This window comes from Trichosurus vulpecula, chromosome 2 (assembly GCF_011100635.1).
Source record: "Trichosurus vulpecula isolate mTriVul1 chromosome 2, mTriVul1.pri, whole genome shotgun sequence".
Taxonomy (NCBI): Eukaryota; Metazoa; Chordata; class Mammalia; order Diprotodontia; family Phalangeridae; genus Trichosurus; species Trichosurus vulpecula.
Window position 1 is genome coordinate 271,821,958 of NC_050574.1, and position 23,625 is coordinate 271,845,582.

General features: G+C 47.8%; 1 protein-coding gene across 2 annotated transcripts in view; it reads right to left on the reverse strand.

Annotated features, from left to right (window-relative positions):
• The window catches only part of PHLDB1 (pleckstrin homology like domain family B member 1), a 69,145-nt gene that overhangs the window by 13,788 nt on the left and 31,732 nt on the right, over positions 1-23,625 (reverse strand). The window contains exons 10-19 of one of the 2 annotated variants that reach the window (XM_036746779.1): positions 21,597-21,725; positions 20,956-21,111; positions 11,146-11,256; positions 10,908-10,997; positions 6,987-7,124; positions 4,417-4,557; positions 4,091-4,193; positions 2,374-2,668; positions 2,150-2,240; positions 681-827 (exon numbers count right to left, since the gene is read on the reverse strand). In XM_036746779.1, the coding sequence (XP_036602674.1) occupies positions 681-827; positions 2,150-2,240; positions 2,374-2,668; positions 4,091-4,193; positions 4,417-4,557; positions 6,987-7,124; positions 10,908-10,997; positions 11,146-11,256; positions 20,956-21,111; positions 21,597-21,725 (1,401 nt within the window). The remainder of the gene's footprint in view (positions 1-680; positions 828-2,149; positions 2,241-2,373; positions 2,669-4,090; positions 4,194-4,416; positions 4,558-6,986; positions 7,125-10,907; positions 10,998-11,145; positions 11,257-20,955; positions 21,112-21,596; positions 21,726-23,625) is intronic. The other variant, XM_036746780.1, reaches the window with a different exon arrangement.

The window sequence follows — 23,625 nt, forward strand, 5'->3', positions numbered from 1 at the left end:
TTACGCAATCATGTTTCTCTGTAGCCTCCTGGTTACTCTTTCAAGGCGTACTTATTGGGCCTGGAAGATTTGGATCAACATATCAAAATGGGGCTTCTGGTTCATGGGTTGGTTACTGTGGAGCCTAAATAAATGTTTTGATTCTTCTGCCTTCTACTTTGAGAGTTTCTTATATCCGGCGGTTCCGAACCTTTCAGACATGTTTATGATCCTCTTTGAGATTATAAACTCTGCCCTCCTGATACACTCACCAAGACCAGAAGGTGTAGAAAAGGTACCAGCCCTGCAGGGGTCAAAAGAGTTACTATAGGAAATCACAGGTTCAGTTCTTATCCCTTACACAGAGTTATGGATGTATATCCACATACATGCACACTTGCATGTATCATGTAATTGTGTGTATATACCCACCCACAACATACACATGCACATGTGCATCAACGTGTTACGTGTGCACACACATGTGTGTATGTGCACATACGTGTATTATGTAATTGCGTGTACACTCACAACATGCACGTGCACGCACATTTGTGTGTACCACATATTAATGTGTGATTACTTGTGTGTGCACATACGTGTCTGCACACATGTGTGTAGGATTCCTCTCTGGCTCACCACTGATACGTCCCAAGTCCTACCTCTCTGGGAAAGTTCTCCCATCCACACTGCCCGCGCACCTGGGAGAAGTGCTTTTCGCGCATCTTGACCTCCTTCTCCACCAGCTGCTGCCTCCGGGCGCTCTCGCTCTGCAGCCGTCTCTCCACCTGCTCCCGTCTCCTGCGCTCCTCCTCTAGCGCCTGCCGCCGAAGTTCCATCTCCCGTTCCTGTGACCTCAGCGAGGAGAAGGAAGGAGGGTGAGGTCCCAGAGACACTCATCACCGCCTGTCTCTCGGGTGGCTTGGGTGGGGGTATCACAACCTTCCTGACAAATCAGTGTAAGTATCCTTCTATACCGCCTGCATGGCACACTTCTCTTGAGGAGAAGACCCGGCACCAATATTTATTTGTTCTGTAACCCTGCACGAATCACTCCATCTCCTGAAGTTTCTGTTTCCTCGTCTGTGAAATGGGAATAGTATCCCTTGTACCTGCTAGGACTCATGAGAAAAATGTTTGCAAAATGGAAATGTGACCAGAGTCATTGCTGACTTAAGTCAACCAAGATGGCCCCAGGATTCAGATGTCAGGGGTCAGGGGAAGGAGAAGGTCACGTCTCCTCCCCAGGGTCAAGCACGCTTCCTCTGGAGACTGCTGCCCCACACCTCATCCTTGGTCTGGGGCAACATATAGAGTGACTGAGCCTGGTTCCACCGTGTCTAGGGTTTCCTCACCATTCCATCTCTCTAGGGACCCTTCCCTCAAACTCAGAGGAAGAGAGGGACCAGACTGGGAGGAACGTTACACCCTTTCCCAGCACACCTGCACCTGAATTCAGACCTTCATGTTCCTCCTTCAAATGAATTTGTCCTGGGTCCGAGGATTCCCTCTACCTAACACAGGTAAGCGCCAGGAGTGGGGGGAGAGGGGCTCTTGGTCTATTTATCTCTGTATTCTTGACAGTCTTTTTCTTATTTTTAATGTTATCAATCTTAAATTTAATCTTATTTAATCTTTTGTTTTTATGTCATCTTCATTTCTGAATATAGCCATTCCCTCTCCCCTTCCCAGAGAGGCTTCCCTTGTGGCAAAGATTAAAAAAGAGAAAAAACAGTTGGCAAAAGCACCCATCAATCACTTTTATGGTACTTGTAGTATTCTGTATCCATAATCTCCCACCTCTCCAAAGCAGGGAGGAAGGTTTGGCCTTCTTTTCCATACATAGAGTAGGGGTTCCGTAAATGATGTCCAGTCACTTGCCAATTTCGTTCAAGAAGCAAGGATATAGAGGGAACAGGAAGGGAAGTCACAAGCACTTATTAAGCGCCTACTGTATCAGGCACTATGGTAAGCGCTTTGCAAACATTATCTCATCTGATCCTCACAATGACCCTGGGAGGCTGAAGCAATTATTATACCCAAGTGACTTGCCCAGGGTCACACAGTCAGTGAGCAGGCGAGGAAGGATTTCCTGACTCCAGGCCCAGCTATTATTCGACTCTCTTGCCCTTTAACTCCCAATCCAGTCCACTTCTCGCACCAGACTCACCCGAGATTCTATGAGTCGACTCTTCTCAGCATGGGCTTCCTTCAGCATCTTCTCCATCTCCTCAATCTTCCCCATGTCCATTCCACTGGCACTGAGGGGGGGGGAAAGGAGAGGTGGGCACACCAAGGGAGTGGCTCAGGGGCCTGGGCCATCCTCATGAGCTGGTGCAGATACAACAGGCACTGGAGGTGGAGCATGGGGGCAGTGCCCGTAGCAGGCATTACCTGGACATGTTGTCAGGGGAGCACGCTGAGTTGCCCCCTGTGGAGATGCTGGTCTCCATGCTATCTGAACTCTCCAGGCTCAATGTGTCGTAGGCATGCTCCCCCTCCTCTGTCCGATCCCGACTGGCCGGCAAGTGATGCAAGATGGAGTGGTGCATGAGTGGGGGATAGCCTGAGGGGGCTTGGGGATAGAGGGCTGCCCCGTGCAAGGCCTCCCACTGGCATTGGGCCTCCACTGCTGCTTTCTGCTTGAGTTCAGCCAGCCGTCGCCTTTGCTCCTCGATCACCTGCTGCCCTGCACGGGGGAGAGGATGTCATGGTGGGCACAGTGCCCAGATGGGAGTGTGCTGGCAGCTCCCTGGATAAATGCAGTGGGATCAGTGGAGAGGGCCTCCTGGGGACAGAGCTCAACACTGGCAGCAGCTGGCCCTGGCAGGTCCCCCCAGGGTGCCCTCCCTCAGGTTGCTCCAAATACCCAGGAGCTCAGTGCTTCCAGCTCCCCCAGCCTCAATCAGCTCAGGATTGCACTACTCCCCCACCCTCCGGCCTACATCTTGCCTCCACATTGATCAATGTCCATCCCACAGACCCTCCCAGTGGTCAACAGTTGGCCAGCCTCTTCCATCTTGCAGCCAGGAGCAAGGGAGGCTGGGTAGAGCACATGCATCAGACCCCCTTGGGGGGAGGGGGTGGGAAAAGCAATGCCAGTCACAGGCAGGCTCCTGGCTTTGCCAGGCAGGCCTTGCTCAGGTCCTGCCCAGGAGGTGTAGCAGCAGCCAGGGTAAGAGAGGAAGGAAAGGGGTAATTGACAGGGACAGACACAGGGGCCAGACTTGAGGTGAGAGGCACAATGCCCCCCAAGAATTCAGAGTAAAAGCAACTTCTTCTACCCTCTACAACCAAGGCCCTAAATACCCAAAACAGCTTAGCATGAGAGCCATTAGCCCTAGGAGCCAAGGATCCCGGCCTCGACAGGGAGGAAAACCTGCTGTCATGCAGGTGCCATGGGGAAAGGGAGGAATCGCTGGGCCAGAAGCAATGCCCATAGTGCCCACCGCTCTACCTGCTGTGTCGTCGAGAGGCAGGGGCTCTGCAGGAAGTGACTGGCCTGGCACGGGGGCAGCCGGACAGAGGATGGGGGTGGCAGAAAGGAGGAGACACAGAAGGGACGAGAGGAGAGAAAGGCACAGACGTGGGCTTTCAAAACATTCGTAGACTCCAGAACACGGGACGTGGGAGATGAGGAAGGGAGGGCACACAGAAAACAGGGATTCCTGGATCCCCAAAGTAAAGAGTCCAGGATGCCATCCCTGAGGGCTTCCCAAACTGTTGCATCTAACTAACTATATTAGTTAGTTAGGCTCGCGAGGGTCTCTCCCACTTACTGGAGCCTCTAGGGAGAAAACTACATCCCTGGTCAGTTCAGTTTAGTTATACCTACTATGTGCAAGGTAATGTTCCCACTGGCCCACAATCTTCCCCCTTTTTGTCAGGAAGTCCATACACACATGTGTGCATATGTATGTACATGTACACACACACACACACACACACATATATATATGTATATATATATACACACGTATACACACACATATATCCCAAATCTCCCCTGCTGTTGGCTAGGGTCCTAATTCAAATAAAAATATCCTGAAGGATGCTGGAGGAGCAAGTTGAGTGCATTGGGGGTGGGAGGATGAAGCCGGGCAGCACTCACCCTTCTGTTGCAGGGCCAGCTGCCTCTTGGTCTCAATGTCCTGCAGTGTGGCTGCCAGGTTACGGGGCAGGCTCCCTGTGCCATTCTGGGTAAGGAGGATACTCTGTGGGGGAAGTTAAGTACATCAGCGTCCTGCTGGGGGACTGGACCCCCTTCCCAGGGAACTCTTCTGATGATTCTGATTGTGACCACCCCATCCTCAATGTGAATACAGACACATACACAGACACGCATGGGCACACGTGGACATCCTCTCTAGAGCTCCAAGTTAGGTGCCCCCTCCTTTTACCTTCCCTCACCAACCCCCTGCCCTCCCAGTGCCAGACCTTAGGAGAGGGGCTTCGGCCCAGGGTAGCAACACTGAGCTGAGAGGAAGAAGATGAAGACCCAGAGGAAGAAGGGATGGGCCCACTGCGGGTACGAGGCAGGGGGCTGCCAGCCTCACTCTCCATCTTGGAGCGGTAAACCTGGGAAAGAGGACAGAGCTCACTCAGTACAACTGGAGGCTCCCACTTAAACCAGCCACCATCACACAAGGTGATTCTGGCCCCAGAGGGGCTGGCCTCATAGCAGCCTCTGCCTGGTACCAGCCAACAGAGCCAGGGTGGGCCAGTTCCTAACAAAGCTCTGGAACAGATGAAGTTTGTCTTCCTTGTTGTCTCCTACTTGGCTTCTTTGATAACACCCCTCCACTCCCCTAGGAGGGCCTAGGATGCTCAGGTCGCCTCCCAACCTTAGCCCCCACTTCCCCACTAAGGCTTGCCTTCCCGGGCAGTATCTCCTGATATGGCCCCCACATTTAGTCCTGATCCCTGTCCAGACCCACTCTGGCCAGCACCTTGGAAAAGATATGATGACCTAATTCATGCTGAGTTATCGATGGCTCACAAAGTCCAAGAGGAATGAGGCTGTTTTCTTCTCATCCTCATATGTCAGAATTAGGAGTAATGGGGTGGAAGCTGAAGAAGAGTTCAGACCTCTCAGAGATACCCATGAGGGGAATGAGCTGTTTTGGGAGGTAGTGAGCTCCTGGTCATTAAATATCTTTAAGCAGTGGTTGGATGCCTGCTTGTTGGAGATATTATAACAGTGGTTCCTGTCCAGGTATGAACTAGACCAGGGTTGGGGAACCTGTGGCCTTAAGATCACATGTGGCCTTCTAAATCCTTAAGTGCGGCCTTTTGACTGAACCCAAATTTTACAGAACAATCCCAGGAATGCACTTAAGGATTTAGAAGGCCACATGTAACCTTAAGGCTGCAGGTTCCCCACCCCTGAGCTACACCCAATGCCCCCTTAAATCACCTTACATCACAAATTTTGTGTTTCTATTTTATAACTTGTAGGGATGAAACTATCCACAATACCTGTTCCAAACCTTCTTTCTCAAGTCCCCAATACCACCCCACCCCCATCTGTCAGCAGACGACTCCAACTTTCAATCAGAAAACCAATGCCATCTACCAAGAGCTCCTTCATTTTTCCTACTGCACACCTCCAATCCCCCTTACACCTTCATCTGTCCTCACCTCCTTGGCTCCAAGCTCTGGGATGGCTCTTCTCTTGGCCAAGGCTAACCCTATCTTCTCTAGGAATTTGCCCTTGGGATCATCCACTCTCCCCACATAGTTTTCAATCTCTCCTTCTCCACCAGCTTCTTCACTATTGCCTCCAAAATGCCCAAGTCATTGCCATCCTTCAAAAATCATCACCTGGTCCTTTGTCCCCCAAGCTACCATCCTCTTTTTCCCCCTTTCCTGCCCAAAAGATAGAGTCATCTACAATGACCAAACTCCCTCTTGTCCATCCTGTTACTCGACTGAAACTGCCCTTCCCAATCAATGAGCTCAGCGGCAAAATCTGCTGGCCATTATTACTCAGTCTTCATCCTCCTTGACCTCTCTGAACCCAAAGGAACGACTCTTCTAAACTGGCATTTCGGGGACCATTGAAGTGACTGGTAGAAGGCTGATGGGTGAGAGGGCTGGGGAACAAAGAGGCCTTTTCAATGCTACTCAAATTACAGGAACCTTGTAGGAATCTTTTCCTTTGCCTAAAGCTTTGCCCTCTATGGTTTTCAGCAGGACTTAGCTCTCTATTTCAATTTCCAAGAACTCCAGACCATTTTATGTTTAATGGCTGTCTCTATCTTCTATATGTATACATGGTGTCTCCCAAATTTGAACGTAAGCTCCTTGTAGTCAAGGACTGTTTGGATTTTGTCTTCTTCAGTCCTGGCACCTATCACACAGTACTAGGCACATAGAAGAGCTCAGCAAATTTATTAATCTAAACATTAATTGCTTAATCTGATAATTGAATAATTGATTATACTGGCCTCCGGTGTACTGCTCCTCGCTTGCACATCATAGGACAATAAGAGGTGGCCAATTTGATCCAGGAAACACCAGTCCTAGAGGACATAACCTCATACTCAGAGCTAAGCTGGACAGGCAAATTCTCCCAACCCCAACCATAAATGTAAGTGAAAATCGTCTGGTATTTGGAGTTCAGGGCTCAGAGGGAAGTGCCAGAGTGGAATCCACCTCACATAGTCAGCATGGTGCTGGGAATACAGCGAACAATTGATAAATGCGTACTGACTAACCGATCTACATCCTCCTTCCCACCCTGGTTCCAATCCCTCAGAGGAGATGCCAATTCGATACTTCCCTTGGGACCTTTCACATCCTAGCTTTTGACTTCAGGGCAACCCCCTCCCCAGAAGAAGAAGAACCTCATGGTCCCTGGAGCCCCATTCCCATGCCCCACCTCCATTCTTCTCAGCCAAGGATGCTCAATTTAGTCCTAGGTGAGAGCTCACCAGGAATAAGGGAGAGCAGAAAGGGATAGAGCTGGAGTTGGGGTTGAACTGTGGGGGGAGGGGAGGTGTTACCTGCAGCTGTCGGGAAGCTTTGGCGGGCAGAGGTGGAGGGGAGGAGCGGGGGGAGGCAGATGGGCCATCCCCGAGCCCTGCCATGAGCTCCTGGTACCACTGCTCTAAGTCTAGGGCAGGAAGTAACAGCTTCTCCATCTGGAGAAAAAGGGGAAAGAGAGGAAGAAGGGGGAGAAGAAAGAAAAAAAGAGGGAGATAGGACGGAAGAGGAAGAAAAGGGAAAAGGGTAAGGAAGGAAGGAAAAAAGAGAGGAGGAAGAGAGGAAAAAAAGAGGGGAAAGAAGGGAAGGGGAAGAGAAAAGGGGGAAAGGAGAAGAAAGAAGGGGAAGGGTGAGGAATGAGGATGAAAGAAGTAGAAAGATGAAAGTGAAGAAAGAGAAGGGTAGGAGGTGAAGGAATATAAAGAGAAACACAGTGAGAAAGCCATCACAGTGAAGATACGGAATGCAAAGAGAAGCAGAGGCCTTGGGAACAGAGCCCCCATTGCCACAGAAGTACCCTTATGCCAAAGATGACACCCACCAGTCAGACCCCACGTGCTCTGGGCACTGCCGGCTAATCCCAATAGGCCTGCAAGCTGGGGGAGGCAGGACCAGAGCTTCTGATGTTGGCAGCCCCAAGAGACACACTGCAGCATTGGCACACACACACACACACAGACACGCCCAAGGATGACTGTACAGGCAGGGGAGGAGATGGGGAAAAGCAACAATACAGGAACCACAAACCTCGGGCAAGACGGAGGAAGAAGTAGAAGAGGAGGAGGATGACGGCATGGTAGGAAGGCAGGTGACTGGAGGCGCAGCTCGGAAGGCAGAGCCTGGGAGGGGAGGGCCGAGTGTGGGGGCTGGGGACGTGGGCACAGTGCCTGTTTGGCCACTGCCCCACATTTCCTTTAGCTGCTCAAGCGTCACATACTTAGGGGCACAAAGCATGAAGGGAAAGCAAGAAGTTAGCAGAAAGGCAATGCCCAAGAGAAGCCCCCTAGCAGATTGGTGAGGGAGAAGAAAGAAGATGAAGGACCAAACACGAGGAGTTTGCCTCCAGCTGGGAATTCCTATGGCGTCCAGGGCACCCAGTGGGCTGGGGTTTCCTATGCCCCTTGGTGTTCTCACAATGTCAGTAGGAGGTCTAGGACCTTCCATATGCCATTAATTGCTGAACAGGCATTTAGATGCCCTGAGAAAAAAGAAAGTAGCTATTTCCAACCCACCCCCATGCCAACCCCATGCCAAGCCACCCATGCCACCCTTTGGGGGCACAGGGTCATGCCCCCTTGGGGAAGTAGTTTCTTTAATCACTGCTAATGTCTCCTTGGGCATGAGATCCAGAGAGGCCTAGATCGGAGAGTCCACTAGGCACACAATGAACATCAGTGGGCATATTCAGTGGGGGGTACCTCATTGGCAGGCAGGGAAAGAGTGAGAGCGTGGGGGGGAGGAGCAGAAGCGCTGGGGTCCAAGCAGGCACAGAGCTGGAGCACATCTGCCAGACTCACATATTCCTAGACCACATGGCAAGAACAAGGAGGAGGAGGAGGAGGGAGAAGAGATTAGCAGTGCGCTGCCCTGGCACCAGGCACCCAACACTCCAAGCCAAGTCAAAGGACCAACAGTCCATGCCAGGCAGGCACAACCAAATCCAGAGTTGGGGTAAGAGGATAGGAAACTGCTTAGCTTTCCCCCACCAGATCCACCATGGGACGGAAACCCTGGCACCTTCCTAAGAGCTGCTTGTCTCCATAGCCTGGCAACACCCAGCCCTTACGGCCAAAAATATCCAGTTCTCATGTCACCGAGCTTTGCCACCTTGACTTCTAACTCTTTCAGCTATGGGAACCACAGCCCTCCAGACTGGGCATTGGGTTTGTCCCAGGTTAATGCCTATAAGCATGCCACTCAGTGCCCACTGAAAATCAGAGCCCGTTTTCAAGGTCTCCAAGGTTCACATGCCTGAAAAATAGTGGGTACCCACAACATCAGGAACACACACATGCAGCCTCAGCAAACTGGCAAAAACACCCCTGAGTGCCATCTTGGACCCCCATCTACCCTAGAGAAGATGAGGGAAAGGAAGAGGCAAAGGCAAGAGGCACCATCAGGAAGAGACCCCAAGCAGAGGTCAGTGAAAGATCCCGGCAGAAAAGGTGGCACAGTACCAAGATGCTTGGTGCCCTAAACAGTGACAGACCAACCAACTATCTCCAGGCAGGGTCGGGCCACATACCAGAAATCACAAGAGAAGAGGAAGAAATGGGAGAATTTTTTTTTTTTTGCTTTAAGATAGGAGACAAATGAAATACAAAATGTAAGCGAACAAAATTTGGCATGTTGGTTTGGCACAGGTCAACCAGACACATTATGTTAGGAAATAATCTCTTTCACACACAAACACACACATACACACAGAGTTCCAAATTCTGGAGCCAAAGCCATCATCCACTGTTTGCCACCAACACCACTGTGTTTGTTCTTTCTCCAGGCTGAGCTGCAGGAATGGGGGCCAAGCAGGCACAGGCAGCGGGCATGCAGTTAGCAGTGATTACCTCTTGCATCTTAGGGCAGAGCTGGGTGGAGACAGGTGGGGTTAGGGGGCCAGCAGCCCCGGGTGGGGAGGGCCTGGGCAAGGAGCTCAGAGCCTCAGTCTCCAGCCCCAACTCTGAGGACTCAGAGATATGCAGTTCATCCTACAGAGAGGGGTTGTGGTGAGTAGAGGGTCCTCACATTCTTATTCTCAGTACAGTCACCAACCCCAGGCCCAATGCACACTGAGTGTGGGGAAGGAAGAAGCTAGGGGAGAGGCTATAATAGTGTGAAGGGAGGAGACAGGTAGAGAGAAGACAGAGAGCTAGATGTATGTGAATCCCAGGGCTAGACCAGTACTAGAGGTCGGTCACATTCCCGGCACATGGACGTAAGCCCGTATTTCATGCCAGGGGCCCTGAGGCAGTCAGAGCAGAAAGAAAACTGTTCTTACACTTAGAAGACCCATAGGGACTTCAACCAGACTAATTGTGTTAGCCAGGGCAAAGCTGTTTAAGCTTTCTAAGCCTTGGTTTTCTCATCACTAAAGTGGAGATAAGACCTGAACACCCTGCACTCCCAGCAGGGTTCATGGGACCTTTACAAACCTTAAAATACTACAGAAACACAAATGTTTATAATTGTTTTTTAAGGCCCCAGTGCCTACTTGGGAGATGCCAGCCTGGATTAGATTGTAAAACTTGTCCTTACCTCCCCCTGCTATACAGAGGGGGAGTCAATGAATGATGAACACTACATACGACGTCAGACTTTTTATATATGTTGGTTAGTTTTGCTGAATTTTCCCCCTCTTTTAATTGTTTGTTATAGGAGATAGTTCAATACATAAGGAAATGTCAATGATGCAAAAACAAAAGATATTAATAAGAGCTTTAAAAATAAAAATCAATAAAAACCAGACCTTAAGTCCAATGCTCAAGGAAGGGTGGCAAAATTTTCCTGCAATAGCTGGGCAGCCAGCTTTGTAACACTTCACACCAACCACCCCATACCCCAAGACTCTTAGCTGCCTCTTGAGGCAAAAATCTCATCTTCAATTCATCAACACCTTGATATTCCAGAACGTTAGGGTTCCTCACCAGTGTCACCCACTGGGGCAGCCTGGGTATCAGGACCGATGGGCTCCCCCAGGATAAGAAGGACAATTGGAAACGCAGTAGCTGGGAGCCCAAATCCTAAATTCCCTATTCCCAAACAGCTGGTTTAATATAGAACCACACTGAATGCCTGTACCACCCGCCCCATTCCCCCAGACACATACACAACCACTCTCTAATCCACATTTAGACATCAGATGTGAAAGTATGAGGATAGTCCTCAGGGTGATCCCTGTGGCTCTGCAGCTTCCCATACCCTCTCCAGCCCCAGAACTCAGTTACCTCTTTGAGTGCTGATGTTGTCTTAGGGAAAGGCCTCCCTCCTGTGAGTGAATGGTAGCGTCTCTCCAGGGCTGCCAACTTCTCCTTCTCCTAGAGTGCGGGGTAGCCAGGATAGAACAGTGAGAGACATCTTGATAAGGCTCCTTCTAGTTCATCCCAACCCAGTCCCCTCAGCTCCTAACTGCTCTCCCCAACTAGCCTCTTCCTTTCCCATCTCTGACCCCCAACCTCATGGTACCTTCTGCAGCAGCTGCAGGGCAGAGTTCTTCTCTCGGGCCAATCGCTCTGATTCCTGGACAGCTTGGGCCCGGATCTGAGTCGCCTGGTTTTCCAACACCGCTAGGCGCTCCTAGGGAAGGGGACAGGAAGTCAGCTAGTCAGGCCACAGAATAATAGCACACTCGACATGATGGATGCTTAATGCTATTCAACAAGCATTTGTAAAGCACCTACTATGTTTGAGGCACAGACAAACACGGAGACAAAAGTAAGAGTCCCTGCCTTCAAAAAGCCTATGTTCTATTAAGAAACAGAACATGTAAATAGATAAGTAAATTTTGTTGAATTGTGTCAGTCGTGTCTGACTCTTTGTGACCCCATTTGAGTTTTCTTGGCAAAGATACTAGGGGTTTGCCATTTCCTTCTCCAGCTCATTTCATAGATGAGGAACCTAAAGCAAACAAGGTTAAGTGACTTGTCCAGGGTCACACAGCTAGTGTCTGAGGCCAGATTTGAACACTGCACTACCTAGCTGCCCAGATAAGTATATACAAGCTAATTTATGGAGTATAGCTCAAATAATTAAGTCAATCAAAAAAGTTTCCCAGGAGGTAGCACCTGAGCTAAGGATTTTAAGAGGTGGAAGGGAGCAGGAGAGCATTCCAGGCATGTGGAACAATCTGTAGAAAGCCACGAATGGCATGCTGAGTTCTGGGAGCAGTACATTTAGCAGAATATAAAGTGTAGAACAGGGAGTAGTTGTTTAAATAAGTTTAGAAAGAAGGCTGGAGTCAGACTGCGAAGAGCTTGAAACGTCCAGCTAAGGAGTTTGTATTTCATCCTAGAGGCAGTGAGAAGGCCCCTAAAGATTCCTGAGTAAGAATGACATGGTCAGGCCTGTGCTTTAGGAAGATTCGACACTTGCTGAACAAGGTACAACTGACCCCCAAGGTGCATAGTCCTAAACTAGTTGTTTCCTACATTAAGCAAAGATTAGTTGTGGCCCTTGCCCCCAGGAAGCTTCCAGTGTATAATAGGAAACCTACCCAATTCCATCATTACAGTAATGGCCAGAGTATAAGGAGGGGAAAGTGTGGGGATGCTGGTAGGCTAAAGAATGGACTAGGTGAATTTATACAGGGTGAGGAATTCTTAGAAGGGGCCCTAATACAGAACCTAAAAAAAAGTAGCAAGGAAATAGGTCTGGCAAAAGAATGAAGGAAGGACAGTTGTTTTAGGCCGGGGGTGGGGAACCTGCCACCTCAAGGCCACCTGTGGCCTTCTAGGTCCTTGGGTATGGCCTTTTGACTGAGTCCAGGTTTTATAAAACAAATCCTTTTATTAAGGGGATTTGTTCTGTGAAGTTTAGATTCAGTCAAAGGGCTGCATGAACTTGAGGACCTAGAGGGCCACATGTGGCATTAAGGCTGCAAGTTCCGCACCCCTGTTTCGGGTTAATGGAACATCCTAAGCAGAGGCTAAGGCTGGAGGCAAAAGGGAACTGAACGCTGGAGTAGTCCAGGAAAGGAGCAAGAGTCATGGCTGGAAAGGAGGAGGCCAAGAGATATAACGGCAGATGAAGGGGGACCGGCAATGTGGGGAAGCACTTGAGATCATGATGGCCTGTCAGGAAGAGGGGATATCTTTTGCCAACTTTAGAAGTGAACTGGGATTTAGGTTGAATTATTTCTCTTAGGAGATGACTGGGACAAATGTAATACTATCTTGTATGAGTCCTTCCTCCTACTCCCTTTTCCTCTTTGGGCAAACACTGCTATACCCTCCCAAGACTCTGTCTCTTTGATCACTGCCCCCTCCCTAATTTTCAACCTCTCCTTGTCCATTGGCTCCTTCCCTGCTACCTTTGAAAACAAGGAAAAACTTTATTTGATTCTATCATTTCCTCAAATTGTCATCCTCTCTCTCCTTCCTTTTAAAATCAAACTAGAAAAAAGCTCTCTACCCACATTGTCTCCACTGGCTGAGCTCCTGCTCCATTTTCAACTCCTTGGAATCTGGTTTCTGAGCTCATTCAAATGAAACTGACTTTTCTAAGATCATCTCATGGCCTTTTCTTTGACTTCGTCCTTGTTGACCTCTCCATGGCAGATACCCTCTCCTTCCTGGGTTTTAGTGATATTGCTCCTTCCAGGTTTTCTTCCCATGTGTCTGACCACTCCTTCTCAGTCTCTTGTACAGGATTCTTATCCATGTCCCAGCCCTTATGTGTGCCTATGTCCCCAAGACCCTGTCCTGGGCCCTTTTCTCATTTCTCTATAGTCTCACTTGGTGAGCTTATCAGCTCCCATGGGTTTAACTGTATCACCTCGAGGCAGGGGATTCCCAAATCTAACAACCCAGCCCAAAACTTTCTCTTGAGTTCGGTGCACATCACCACATGTTCTTGCTAGACATAATAATAATGGCAATAAAAAACTAACCATTTATAAAAGATTCAAGAGTTATAAAGCACTTCACATAAGATGTTCCATGATAACTTAATGTTTACTATTATTTAGTATATTAATATATTTAAAATCGGGGGCCATCTCCAGTCGTCCTGATCTATATCTTTTTTTTTGGGAAGGCAGAAGTAAAACATTTATTCAGATACCAGAGGATCAAATCCCAAAACCAATAACTCCAATTCAACATAGCAGCAATTGTATCCCAAAACCAGTAAGTCTACTTCAATCTAACAGCAAGGAAATTAAAACACAATATCACATCAAGGAATCAAGCCTTCCTGTAACATTCCCCTCTGCTAGGGCCTTCCCATAAACACTCACTCATGAATCCTAACTGTTTGTTTGCCTGCGTCCTCTCCTCCCACAGTTCTGAAGGCCCTTGCAGTTCTCTCTCTCTCCATCTCTGCTTCTCTCCATCTCCCAGTCCTCTCTCTTAGCCCTTCCAGTTCTCTCTGTCTCTGCATCTCTGCATCTCTTGCAGCTCTCTCTTCTACCTGATCTATATCTTGCTGCTGGACCCAGATGGCTCCAGAGGAGAAAGTGAAGCTGGTGACTTTGCACTGCCCTGCCTCACTTAAATCCAATTCACTTGCAAGTCATGGCATCTCTTTTCAATGCCATGGTCCTCTTCAAGAACAAATGACAAACAACAACAATGTTTAAAATCAAACTCATTATCTTTCTCCCCAAATTAATCCCTCCTCTAAATGTCACTGTTTCTGTCAGGGACACCATCACATGTTTCTATTAAACCAGGGTCACAACCTCAGAGTCATCCTCCACTTTTCACTTTGCCTCAACTCATCCGTCCAATCAGTGGCCAATTGTCAATTCCACCCCCACAACATCTCTTGAATTCATCCCTTTGGCAATTGATGTGACCAGCATCCTGGTTCATGAAGCCCCTTATCACCTCCGGACTATAATAATACCTTCCTAACTGTGCTGCCTTCAGTCTCTCCTCTCCCCAATCTAGCTTCTACACAGCTGCGAAATTGATATTCATAAAGGCCAGGTCTGATCATTAGGCCATGAGTTCTTCAAGAACAGAGACTATTTTTTGCATCTTTTTGTATCCCCAACACTTAGCACAGTGCCTGACACTTAGTAGGCACTTAACAAATACTTATCAACAGGCTGATTGAGCATCCCATTCACCTTGCTCAAGAAGCCCTATTACCTCTTAAAATAAAAGCGCAAATTATTTTGACATTTAAAGGCCTTCATAATCTGGTTCCAAGCTAATTAAATTTCACATTATTCTCCCTCATGCAATCAATCTATATTCCAATCAAATTAGTTTACTTTTAGAGCCAGAAGGAGCTTATATTTTATTTTTACTTAATGTGTTCATGCTGTTTTCCCTTAGTAGAATGTAAGTTCCTTGAAATCAGAGGCTTTTTCAGTGTTTTAATATCTTCAGGGCCTAACACAGTGCCTAGTACAAAGTAGGTAATTAATAAATGCCAGCAGAATTGAACTGAATTGGGCCATGGGAAAGGAGATACTTAATTAGCCAATGATTAAGAAGGAATTTACTCTAAAAATTGGGAAAAAGAGAAGACATCGATTCTTATTATAACTATTTGTTAGAGAAATTTAACTAATAAATATAGTTTCCAAAAGAAGACCGAAGGAGCCCAGAAAAATTTCTTAGCCAGCAAATGCTTAACAAGCAGAGAGACAGGGCAGCTAACAGTCATACAAATTTAGAGTACAAACTCATTTGCAAAACATTACAGAAGCAGATGACAGAAGATTAAAAACAGTATCACTTCAACAACAAACAAATAAACAACAAAAGGCAATGGAGAGGGAAAGGATCCCAGGAAAAGAAATGATACATGACCTGGTCAAACCAAATTATCGCCAAGATTAAATTGGAGGGAGAACAGCAACTATATGTACAATGGAACAAATGAGCTAGTGTTTCTACAGAAATCTACCCTCAACATCCCATGCCTAGCACAGTGGTAGTAAGTACTTAATCGATGATACCTCAATGACACCTAAGATGATGATATTGGAAAGAGAGATTATCTCTGACCAAATTACATACTGGGGAGATTCATGCTGGAAGGGCTACCATTGCAAAGTTACTCAAGAACCCATTTTTAAAAAAAAAATATCTCAAAAAAGGGAAGATTCTAAAGGGATGGAAAAGATTAAAGACCTTGGTTTTCATTTTTTATAAAGGGTGACTGAGAAGACATCAGCAACTACTATCCCAATGAGTACTTTGCCATTGCTAGAGCATCTTTATGAAAATGGTCCACGCGTGGACTGAGGGTATCCCTGGGTGAAAGCATGAGACAGGAACAGTCAGGCTTTCACAGATGATTGTCCACACCAGAGCACATCTTTGTAGTAATGCAGATGACTGAGAAAAGGAAAGCACGCAAGATCCTCTTGTGTCTATTGTGTGATGATTACAAAAAGCCATTTGACTCAGTGGAGCAAAACACAGCCTTGGGGACTCTCCTCCAACACGGTCTCCCATACATATGATTCTAATAGATTCCATGATGAGGCAACCATAGAAATAACCTTATTCAACAATAAGTCATCCAACAACAATCCGAATGGCAAAAGAAGAATAAAATAGTCAGAAAGATACTTGTTTGCCAAAGATATTCACCGATGTCAGGGAGGATGCCTTCTGGTAGATCATCCAAACAGAAGATTAATTCCCTAGAAAGAGTGAAGTTCTCCAAACGCTCCTGGTTGCAGATGACATTAGAATGACTGTATTGATTACCAGACCACTCCATAACCTCCTCAGAAAGATTCAGAGTCACTTAAAAGAAAGCAGCCTTAGCAATCCATAGAGGAAAAACCAAATGGATGAAGAATGCCCATTGCCCAGACAATGACAAATAGTTGGCTGGAAAGCCCATTGAGTCTTATGCATGAGTGTGTGTGTGTGTGTGTGTGTGTGTGTGCGCGCACGCATACACAGATAAACAAGGAACAGGGCCCAGAACTGAAAAGGAGTAGGAAATAGGGGTGAAAAATATTTTTCGGTTATTTTTCAGTCATATCTGGCCCCATGTGGGTTTTTTTGCGTAGAGATTCTGGAGTGGCTTGCCATTTCCTTCTCAAGTATGTCCCCATTTTAGAGAGGAACCTGAGGCAAACAGGGTTAAGTGACTTGCCCAAGGTCGCACAGCTAGTGTCTGAAGCCAGATTTGAACTCAGGAAGAGGAGTTTGTCTGACTCCAGGCACAGCAACCTATCTGCTGCACCACCTAGCTTCCATTTAGGAAACTGCAGCTCCTTCACTAATCCCAAACTGCTCCATGCAAGAAAAGCCCATCTTTTAAAACATCATCTTCATCATTATTATTTTGACGAGGTAAGAGGCCATTCTCTGCCTCATTCTTACCTAGTCTTAATCACTGAATGGGCACTGACTCAGTCAAATTAAGACCCGTTAAAGACCTTAGCCTAAAAAGGTCAAGGTCTCCCACTGCATCCAGGGCCATCTCGTCATCCTGATCTATATCAAGCCGCTGGACTCAGATGGCCCTAGAGAAGAAAGTGAGGCTGGTGACTTTGCACAGCCCTCCCTCACTTAAATCCAATTCACTTGCATGTCATGGCATCACCCTCCTGATGCTAAGATCCCCTTCAAAAACGAAGAACAAACAACAATTCTCCAGGTAGTGATTCTATTCATCACCAGGAGAATAATAGAGTTTAAAAGGTATGTTTTTGATGCCACCATGTAGCATCGTAAGGATAACACCCTGATGTCAAGAGAATCAAAATTGTAGTAACCAACTCAAATAGGGTGTGAGGGGAGGGGGCAGGGAGGTTAGGGTAGTTGAGGATTAGAGCCAGAGATGACTCACATGCAAGAAATGATACAAATGATATCACTAAGGACAAAACAAGCAGATAAGACTGGATGTTGCACTAGCATCCACAAAATATTTTGAAAAGAGGGAGGAAGGTCTCCTACATGTTGGGTAGGTCCTTTATGGAAAGATGTGAACGTGCATCACCGAGGATGAAAAGCTATTCATGAGTTACGACCTATATAGTTGGAAGGGGAACCCTTTCCAATGGAATAATGGAGCCACTGAAAGATGGTTAGAGACACAAAGCTTCCCAACTGGTTTGAGATCATGAAATGGACAAATCACCTTGGCCCAGATCATGCACCTAAACCTCATTCATGAGATTTAACTGAGTTTGTGGCTGTCCCCACAGGGCATCAGAACTGTAAGACAAGACTAGAGGACTGGCTGATAATAATGATGATGATAATGATGTGATAACGACATTTAATATTTGGAAAAGGTTTATACACACATGCACATACACACACACATATACATATATAAAATCTCACTCTATCTTCATGACAACCCTGTGTTGTTGTTGTTCAGTCTTTTTCAGTTGTGCCTGACTCTTTGTGACCCTATTTGGGGTTTTCTTGGCAAAGATATTAGAGTAGTTTGCTATTTTTTTCTCTGGCTCATTTTACAGATGAGGAAACTGAGGCAAATGGGGTTAAGTAACTTGCCCAGGGTCACACAGCTAGTAAGTGTCTGAGGCCATATTTGAACTCAGGAAGATGAGTCTTCTTGACTCTAGACCTGGTGCTCTGTGCACTATGGCGTCACCTAGCTGCCCCGACAACCCTGTGAAGTAGGTACTATTATCATCCTCATTTTATAAATGAAAAACCTGAGGCTGACAGAGGACAAGGGACTTGCCCAGGGTCACCCAGCTAGTAAGTGGATGGAGCAGGATTTGAACTCAGCTGACACTAGCCACCATACCGCTTAGCTGCCTGTCTGAGTTCCCCTACTGTCTACCTCCAACTTTCCCTCCCTGAGCAATCACTGAAGAGGGGAAGATGACTTGAAATCAGTTGGGTTCGCAAGGAAGAAATGGGAGGAAAGGGGACAGCCAGATGGCTCTCAGTCACTCCTGAAGTTGCCGGCTGAGTTTCAAGGCCCTCCCTGCCCGCCTCTTCTACATCATTGTTCTCCTTTCCCATAATTCCCTCACCTGGAGTCTCTTCTGGCTCAGCAAACCTGCTCCCTTCTTGCATACAGCTCTTCTTCTCTCTCAAAGTCACTCACTCAGCCCAAGACGTGCTTCTTTCTACTGCCTCTCCACCAAGTCACAGTTCTCACCTCCTACAGAGTCTTGTTCAGCCTTCACCTGTGCTTGGAGGGGCAGCTAGATGGTACAAAGGATAGAGCCCTGAGCATGGAGCCAGGAAGATCCGAGTTCAGATCCGACCTCAGAGACTTACTAGCTGTATGACCTTAGCTGGACAAGTCGCTTAACCCCTATTCGCCTCAGTTTCCTTGTCTGTAAAATGGCAATACACCAGAGAAGGAAATGGCAAATCCTTCCAGTACCTTTGCCAAGAAAACCCCAAGGACTTTATCCACCAGGTCATGTAGAACATGAACATTAACAACTTTTCTTAGGAAGCTTTCTCTAAATTAGCCTCTTTCCAAGGGTTGTGTGTGAATTGAGACAGAATCTTTGGTCCCCTTTGAAAATGAAAGACAATGGTATATGAATGTAATGGAATACTATTGTGCTATAAGAAAAGATGAACAGGCAGACTTCAGAAAAACCTGGAAAGATTTATATGAACTGATGCTGAGTGAAGCGAGCAGACCCAGGAGGACATTGCACACAGTAACAGCCACAGTGTGCAAGGACTGATTTTGAAAGACTTAGCCCTTCTCAGCAATGCAATGATCCAAGACAATCCCAAAGGACTCGTAATAAAAAATGCCATCCATATCCAGAGAAAAAACTATGGAGTCAGAATGCAGAGCGAAGCAGACTATTTTCTTTTTTGCTTTGTTTTGTTCTGTTCTGTTTTTCTTTCTCATGGTTTCTCCCATTTGTTAAAATTCTTCTATGCAACATGACTAATGCGAAAATGTGTTTAATAGGAATGTGTTGTAGAGCCCATAGCAGATTGCATGCCATCTTGGGGAGAGGGCAAGGGGGAGAAAATTTAAAACTTATGGAAGTGAATGTTGAAAACTAAAAATAAATAAATTTTTATTAAAAGAAAATGAAGGACGAGCAACCACCACCACCCACCACCTCCTTCCCTCTATCCCCTGATCTATTTTTCTCTATTACTTTATATCACAGAAGCTCTTAGGTCTTCCTCAGCTGCCTAGAGCTAATTGGGTCTCTCAGTTTTTGTGCCTTGTCTCCCACTGGATTGAAAGGGGAAGACCAGCCTTTTTCCCAGCCCTAGTGTCTCTCCTGAACTCCAGTCATACATCACAAATCGCCTCTTAGAAATCGTGAACTGGATGCCCCAAAGGCACTTCAAAGTCAACATGTCCAAAACAGAATTCATTTCCCCTCTAAACACTTCCTTTTCTAGAGCTGCTAGTACTGTAAAAAGGCATCACAATCTTCCCAGTCACCCAGCCTCATCTTCCTCAACTCCTCCCTCTCAGCCCTCCCATCTAATCTGATGCCCAGGCTCACCATTCCTACCTTCACAGTCTCTCATCCACCACCCCTCTACTCTCCTTGCATAGTCACCCCCTAGCTCTGGCCTCACCCTCTCACCTGGCCTATGGCAACAGCCTCTGAACCAGTCCCCTCACCATAAATCTCTCTCCGCTCTGATCCATCTTCCCCTCAGCTGCCAAGGGGTCTCTTCTACATGGGAGCGTTGACCCCCTGCTCAGTGAGCTCCAGTGTCCTCCATTACCTCCAGAGTCAAATAAAACTCCTCTGTTTGGCATGTAAAGCCCTTCACAAACTGGCTCCTTTTCACCTTTGCGTTGTTCTCGTGCCTTAGTCCCTTCTACACATTCTAGTCTGGGTTCACCCAGCCTACCTGCAGCTCCTCTCTCCATACCTTGCCTTGGCTGCCCATCATATGCCTGGAACTCTCTGCCCCCTCACTCCCACCTCTTGGTTTCTCTGGCTTCTCCCAAGATTCAGCTCAAACCTCACCTTCTCCAGGAGGTCTTTCTAGGCCCTACCACTCCTCATGTCTCCTCCTTTTGGATGACCTGCCATCTGCTTAGTATATGCATATATAACATGTACCTAGTTACTTACATGTTGTCTTCCCTATTAGAATGTGAGCTCCTTTAGGTTGGGGACCATGTTTTTCCCTTTCTTTGTATCCTTAGCACTTAGCATAGTGCCTGGTATATAGTAAGGGCTTAATAAATGCTCCCTGATTGGTTCTCTGCCCCAGGCTGCCCACTCTCAATCCACTTGCCTGGAGCAGGGCTCCACACCCACCAAAAGCTCAGACAGGGTATAGGCCGACTTGATTGCTCCCTGAGAAGGCAGGGGCCCAGGGGAAAGGGCTTCAAGTCAGGGAAGGGGTGGGGTCCCACCTTTCTCTTGGCAATGCTCCGATGCAGCTCTGCTCTGCTGTGGAGCAGTCCCTGGCTAGCCAGCTCCCGCTCCTCCTCCAAGCGGCTTTCCTTCTCCAGCTGCTGGAATTCCAGGTCTTCAAAGAGTTTCGTCTCTGTCTCCAGAGCCTCAGCTTCCTTTGATAACAATGGTTGGGGAAGAGGTTGGGACTCAGTCATAGTCCACTGTGCCAGTCTGGGGCCTGGTGGGCCAGACTACTAGGGAGGCAGCAAGTACAAGGGCCACAAAGAGGTATTCTACATAGCAAGATGTTTCTGGGATTGGGAGAGAAAAAACACTCCACCCACCCTCCCCCTGGGTGCAGCTCTACCCTTATACCCCTTTATCTGGCACCAAAAGGGCATCTTGGAGCCCAGGCCAAAGGTGGCAGGAAGTACAAAAAACATAACTGAATAAGGGGGAAGGGAGGAAGATGAAAGGGCCAATTCCATGCCCCCTCTTCTGCAGAGCCCTCGAAGGGAGACCCATCCAGTGTACTGCCATCCTGCCCGATGGCACCGTCCACTCTGCTCTCTTCTCTGCTCAAGGAAGGGCCACTGAGGGCAGCTCCAAGACCATGGCAGGGAAGTCAGGACAGGGGCTAGTGTTTTGTGAAACTGACCCTTCTCAGCTGCTCCTGTAACTGTTCCCGAACAGACTCGGGGCAGTTATCGAGCTGTGTCTTGAGCTCGTCATACAGCGCCTGGCGGGCCTCCAGCTCACTCCGTCCCACGGCCAGCTCCACCCTCTCCTGAAGGGAGGTGGGGGGGGGGAAGGGGGTATACAACACAAAAAGGGGAAAAACAGAACACACACTTCTAACTCCATGCCATGCGGCTGGGGATGGGAAAAGGAAAGGGGCTGATGGGGGGAGGGAAGTGGAGAATACAAGGAAGAAGATGGGAGGGAGGAGAAGAGAAGGAAGGGAGATGGGATGAGAGAGAAAGAGGAAGATAAAAGAAAAGGAGAAAAGATGGAAAGAGGAGAGAGGAAGGAGGAGGAAAGAGAGAAATAATGGAAAGTAAAGAAGAAAAATCCAGGAGAAAGAAGAAGGGATGGAGATAAGGGGAGTCCAGTATAGACTAGGGTAGAGAAAAAAGATGATGAGAAGGGAAAAGGGGAGGAGTTATGGATCGGGGCAGAAAAAAAAGTATGGAGGAGTAAAAGGAATAATAGCAGAGGAGAAGGGACTTAGGCTTTGGTCTCAGGAGGTTCTTAGAATCGGAAAATTTTGTGGGCCCTACAGTGATGCCAACAGGTTGGTTTTCCTGACAAACCATGGCTTGTGCCATATTACAAATGAGGAGATTTTGGCTCCCTCCCGCCTTCCCACCCACCAGCACCCAGAGACCAAAGTCTAACCTGGGAAAGGGGCTTAAATTAGTGGATGTATGTTTGGAGGGGGAGGGGAAGCTGAGGATATTAATGCAGCAGCTGACACAGAGGAGGGGACCCCAGCACCCTCTCCTCTATCCACCCTCCCACCCCCACCCCTCACTCAGCCTTCTTTTCTCTCCCACCCAGGATGTAGAGAGATGCTGGCATCTGAGGTCTGAACCATGGGCTGGGCTGAGGACTGCAATTAGTGTGGCCGTTGCCATGGTAATCAGAGCCCCAGGAATGGGTAAGGGGAGGAGGGTAGATGGCTCAGTCTGTGGAGAGATGACACCTTTAGGGGTGGGGGTGGGAAAAGAGGGGAGGAGTTGGTGAGTCACCCCATGGGAAAGGATGGGCAGAGGAGAAACCGTTATTATTGAGTCCCAAGCCTGGAAGCCTGGGCTGGAAGAAGAGAGTTCATTAAGTCTAATCAGCCAGCCCCTTCATGGCTGGGAAGACCCTCTGAATGATCCCAGGTAGAGGGCAACTCAGGTGAAGACCCACAGAACCCTCCTAAGAGGTTGGACATTAAATCCTAAGTACTGGCTTTTACTCTGAAACACCAAATGAACCAAAGCTTGGAGTGTAGGCTCAGGCTGCCAAGGAGGTTTGGGGCACACAGCTCCTCCTCCTCCCTTGCCGGCAAGCTCCTGGGGCACAGCTTGCCTTCTTTTTTTGGGCTTAGTCTTTTAATGTTCTCTGTGGCTCAATCCTTCTAGAGTGTCTGCCTCCCAGCTCCATCCTCAGGGGCTTGCTGTGGGCCTGGCACCACAAAGAGTGTCTAGTGCTGGGATTCTTAACCTGGGGTCCGTGAACTTGGGTTTTAATATTTTGGTAACTGAATCTCAATAGAATTGTTTCCCTCTGTAAACCTATGTGTTTCACTTTATGCATTTAAAACCACAGTTCTTAGAAGGCTTTGCCAAAGGGATCCACGACACCAGAAAGGATCAGGACTTCTGGATTAGGAAGAGACAGCCATCAGGCTAGCGGACGAGTCCAGTAAAGAAGCCGTGGCAGGGGCCCTAACGTGACTATATTGTTCCTGCCAGGCTCTTCTTGCCCCAGGCACAGGGTCAGACAGTCTGTGGTGGGGCTGATTGTCTTCCCTTTCTCCAGAACAATTCTCACTGCTCTTGATTGCCGCTGCTAATAGATTTCCCTGCTCTTCCTGATTCCCCATTCATTGGTCCCCAATTTGTTTTGTATCTCTAATGCACATATCATGTAGTGATACATACCCCAGTTATTTCTATTTGTTCCTTCTTTCTCAC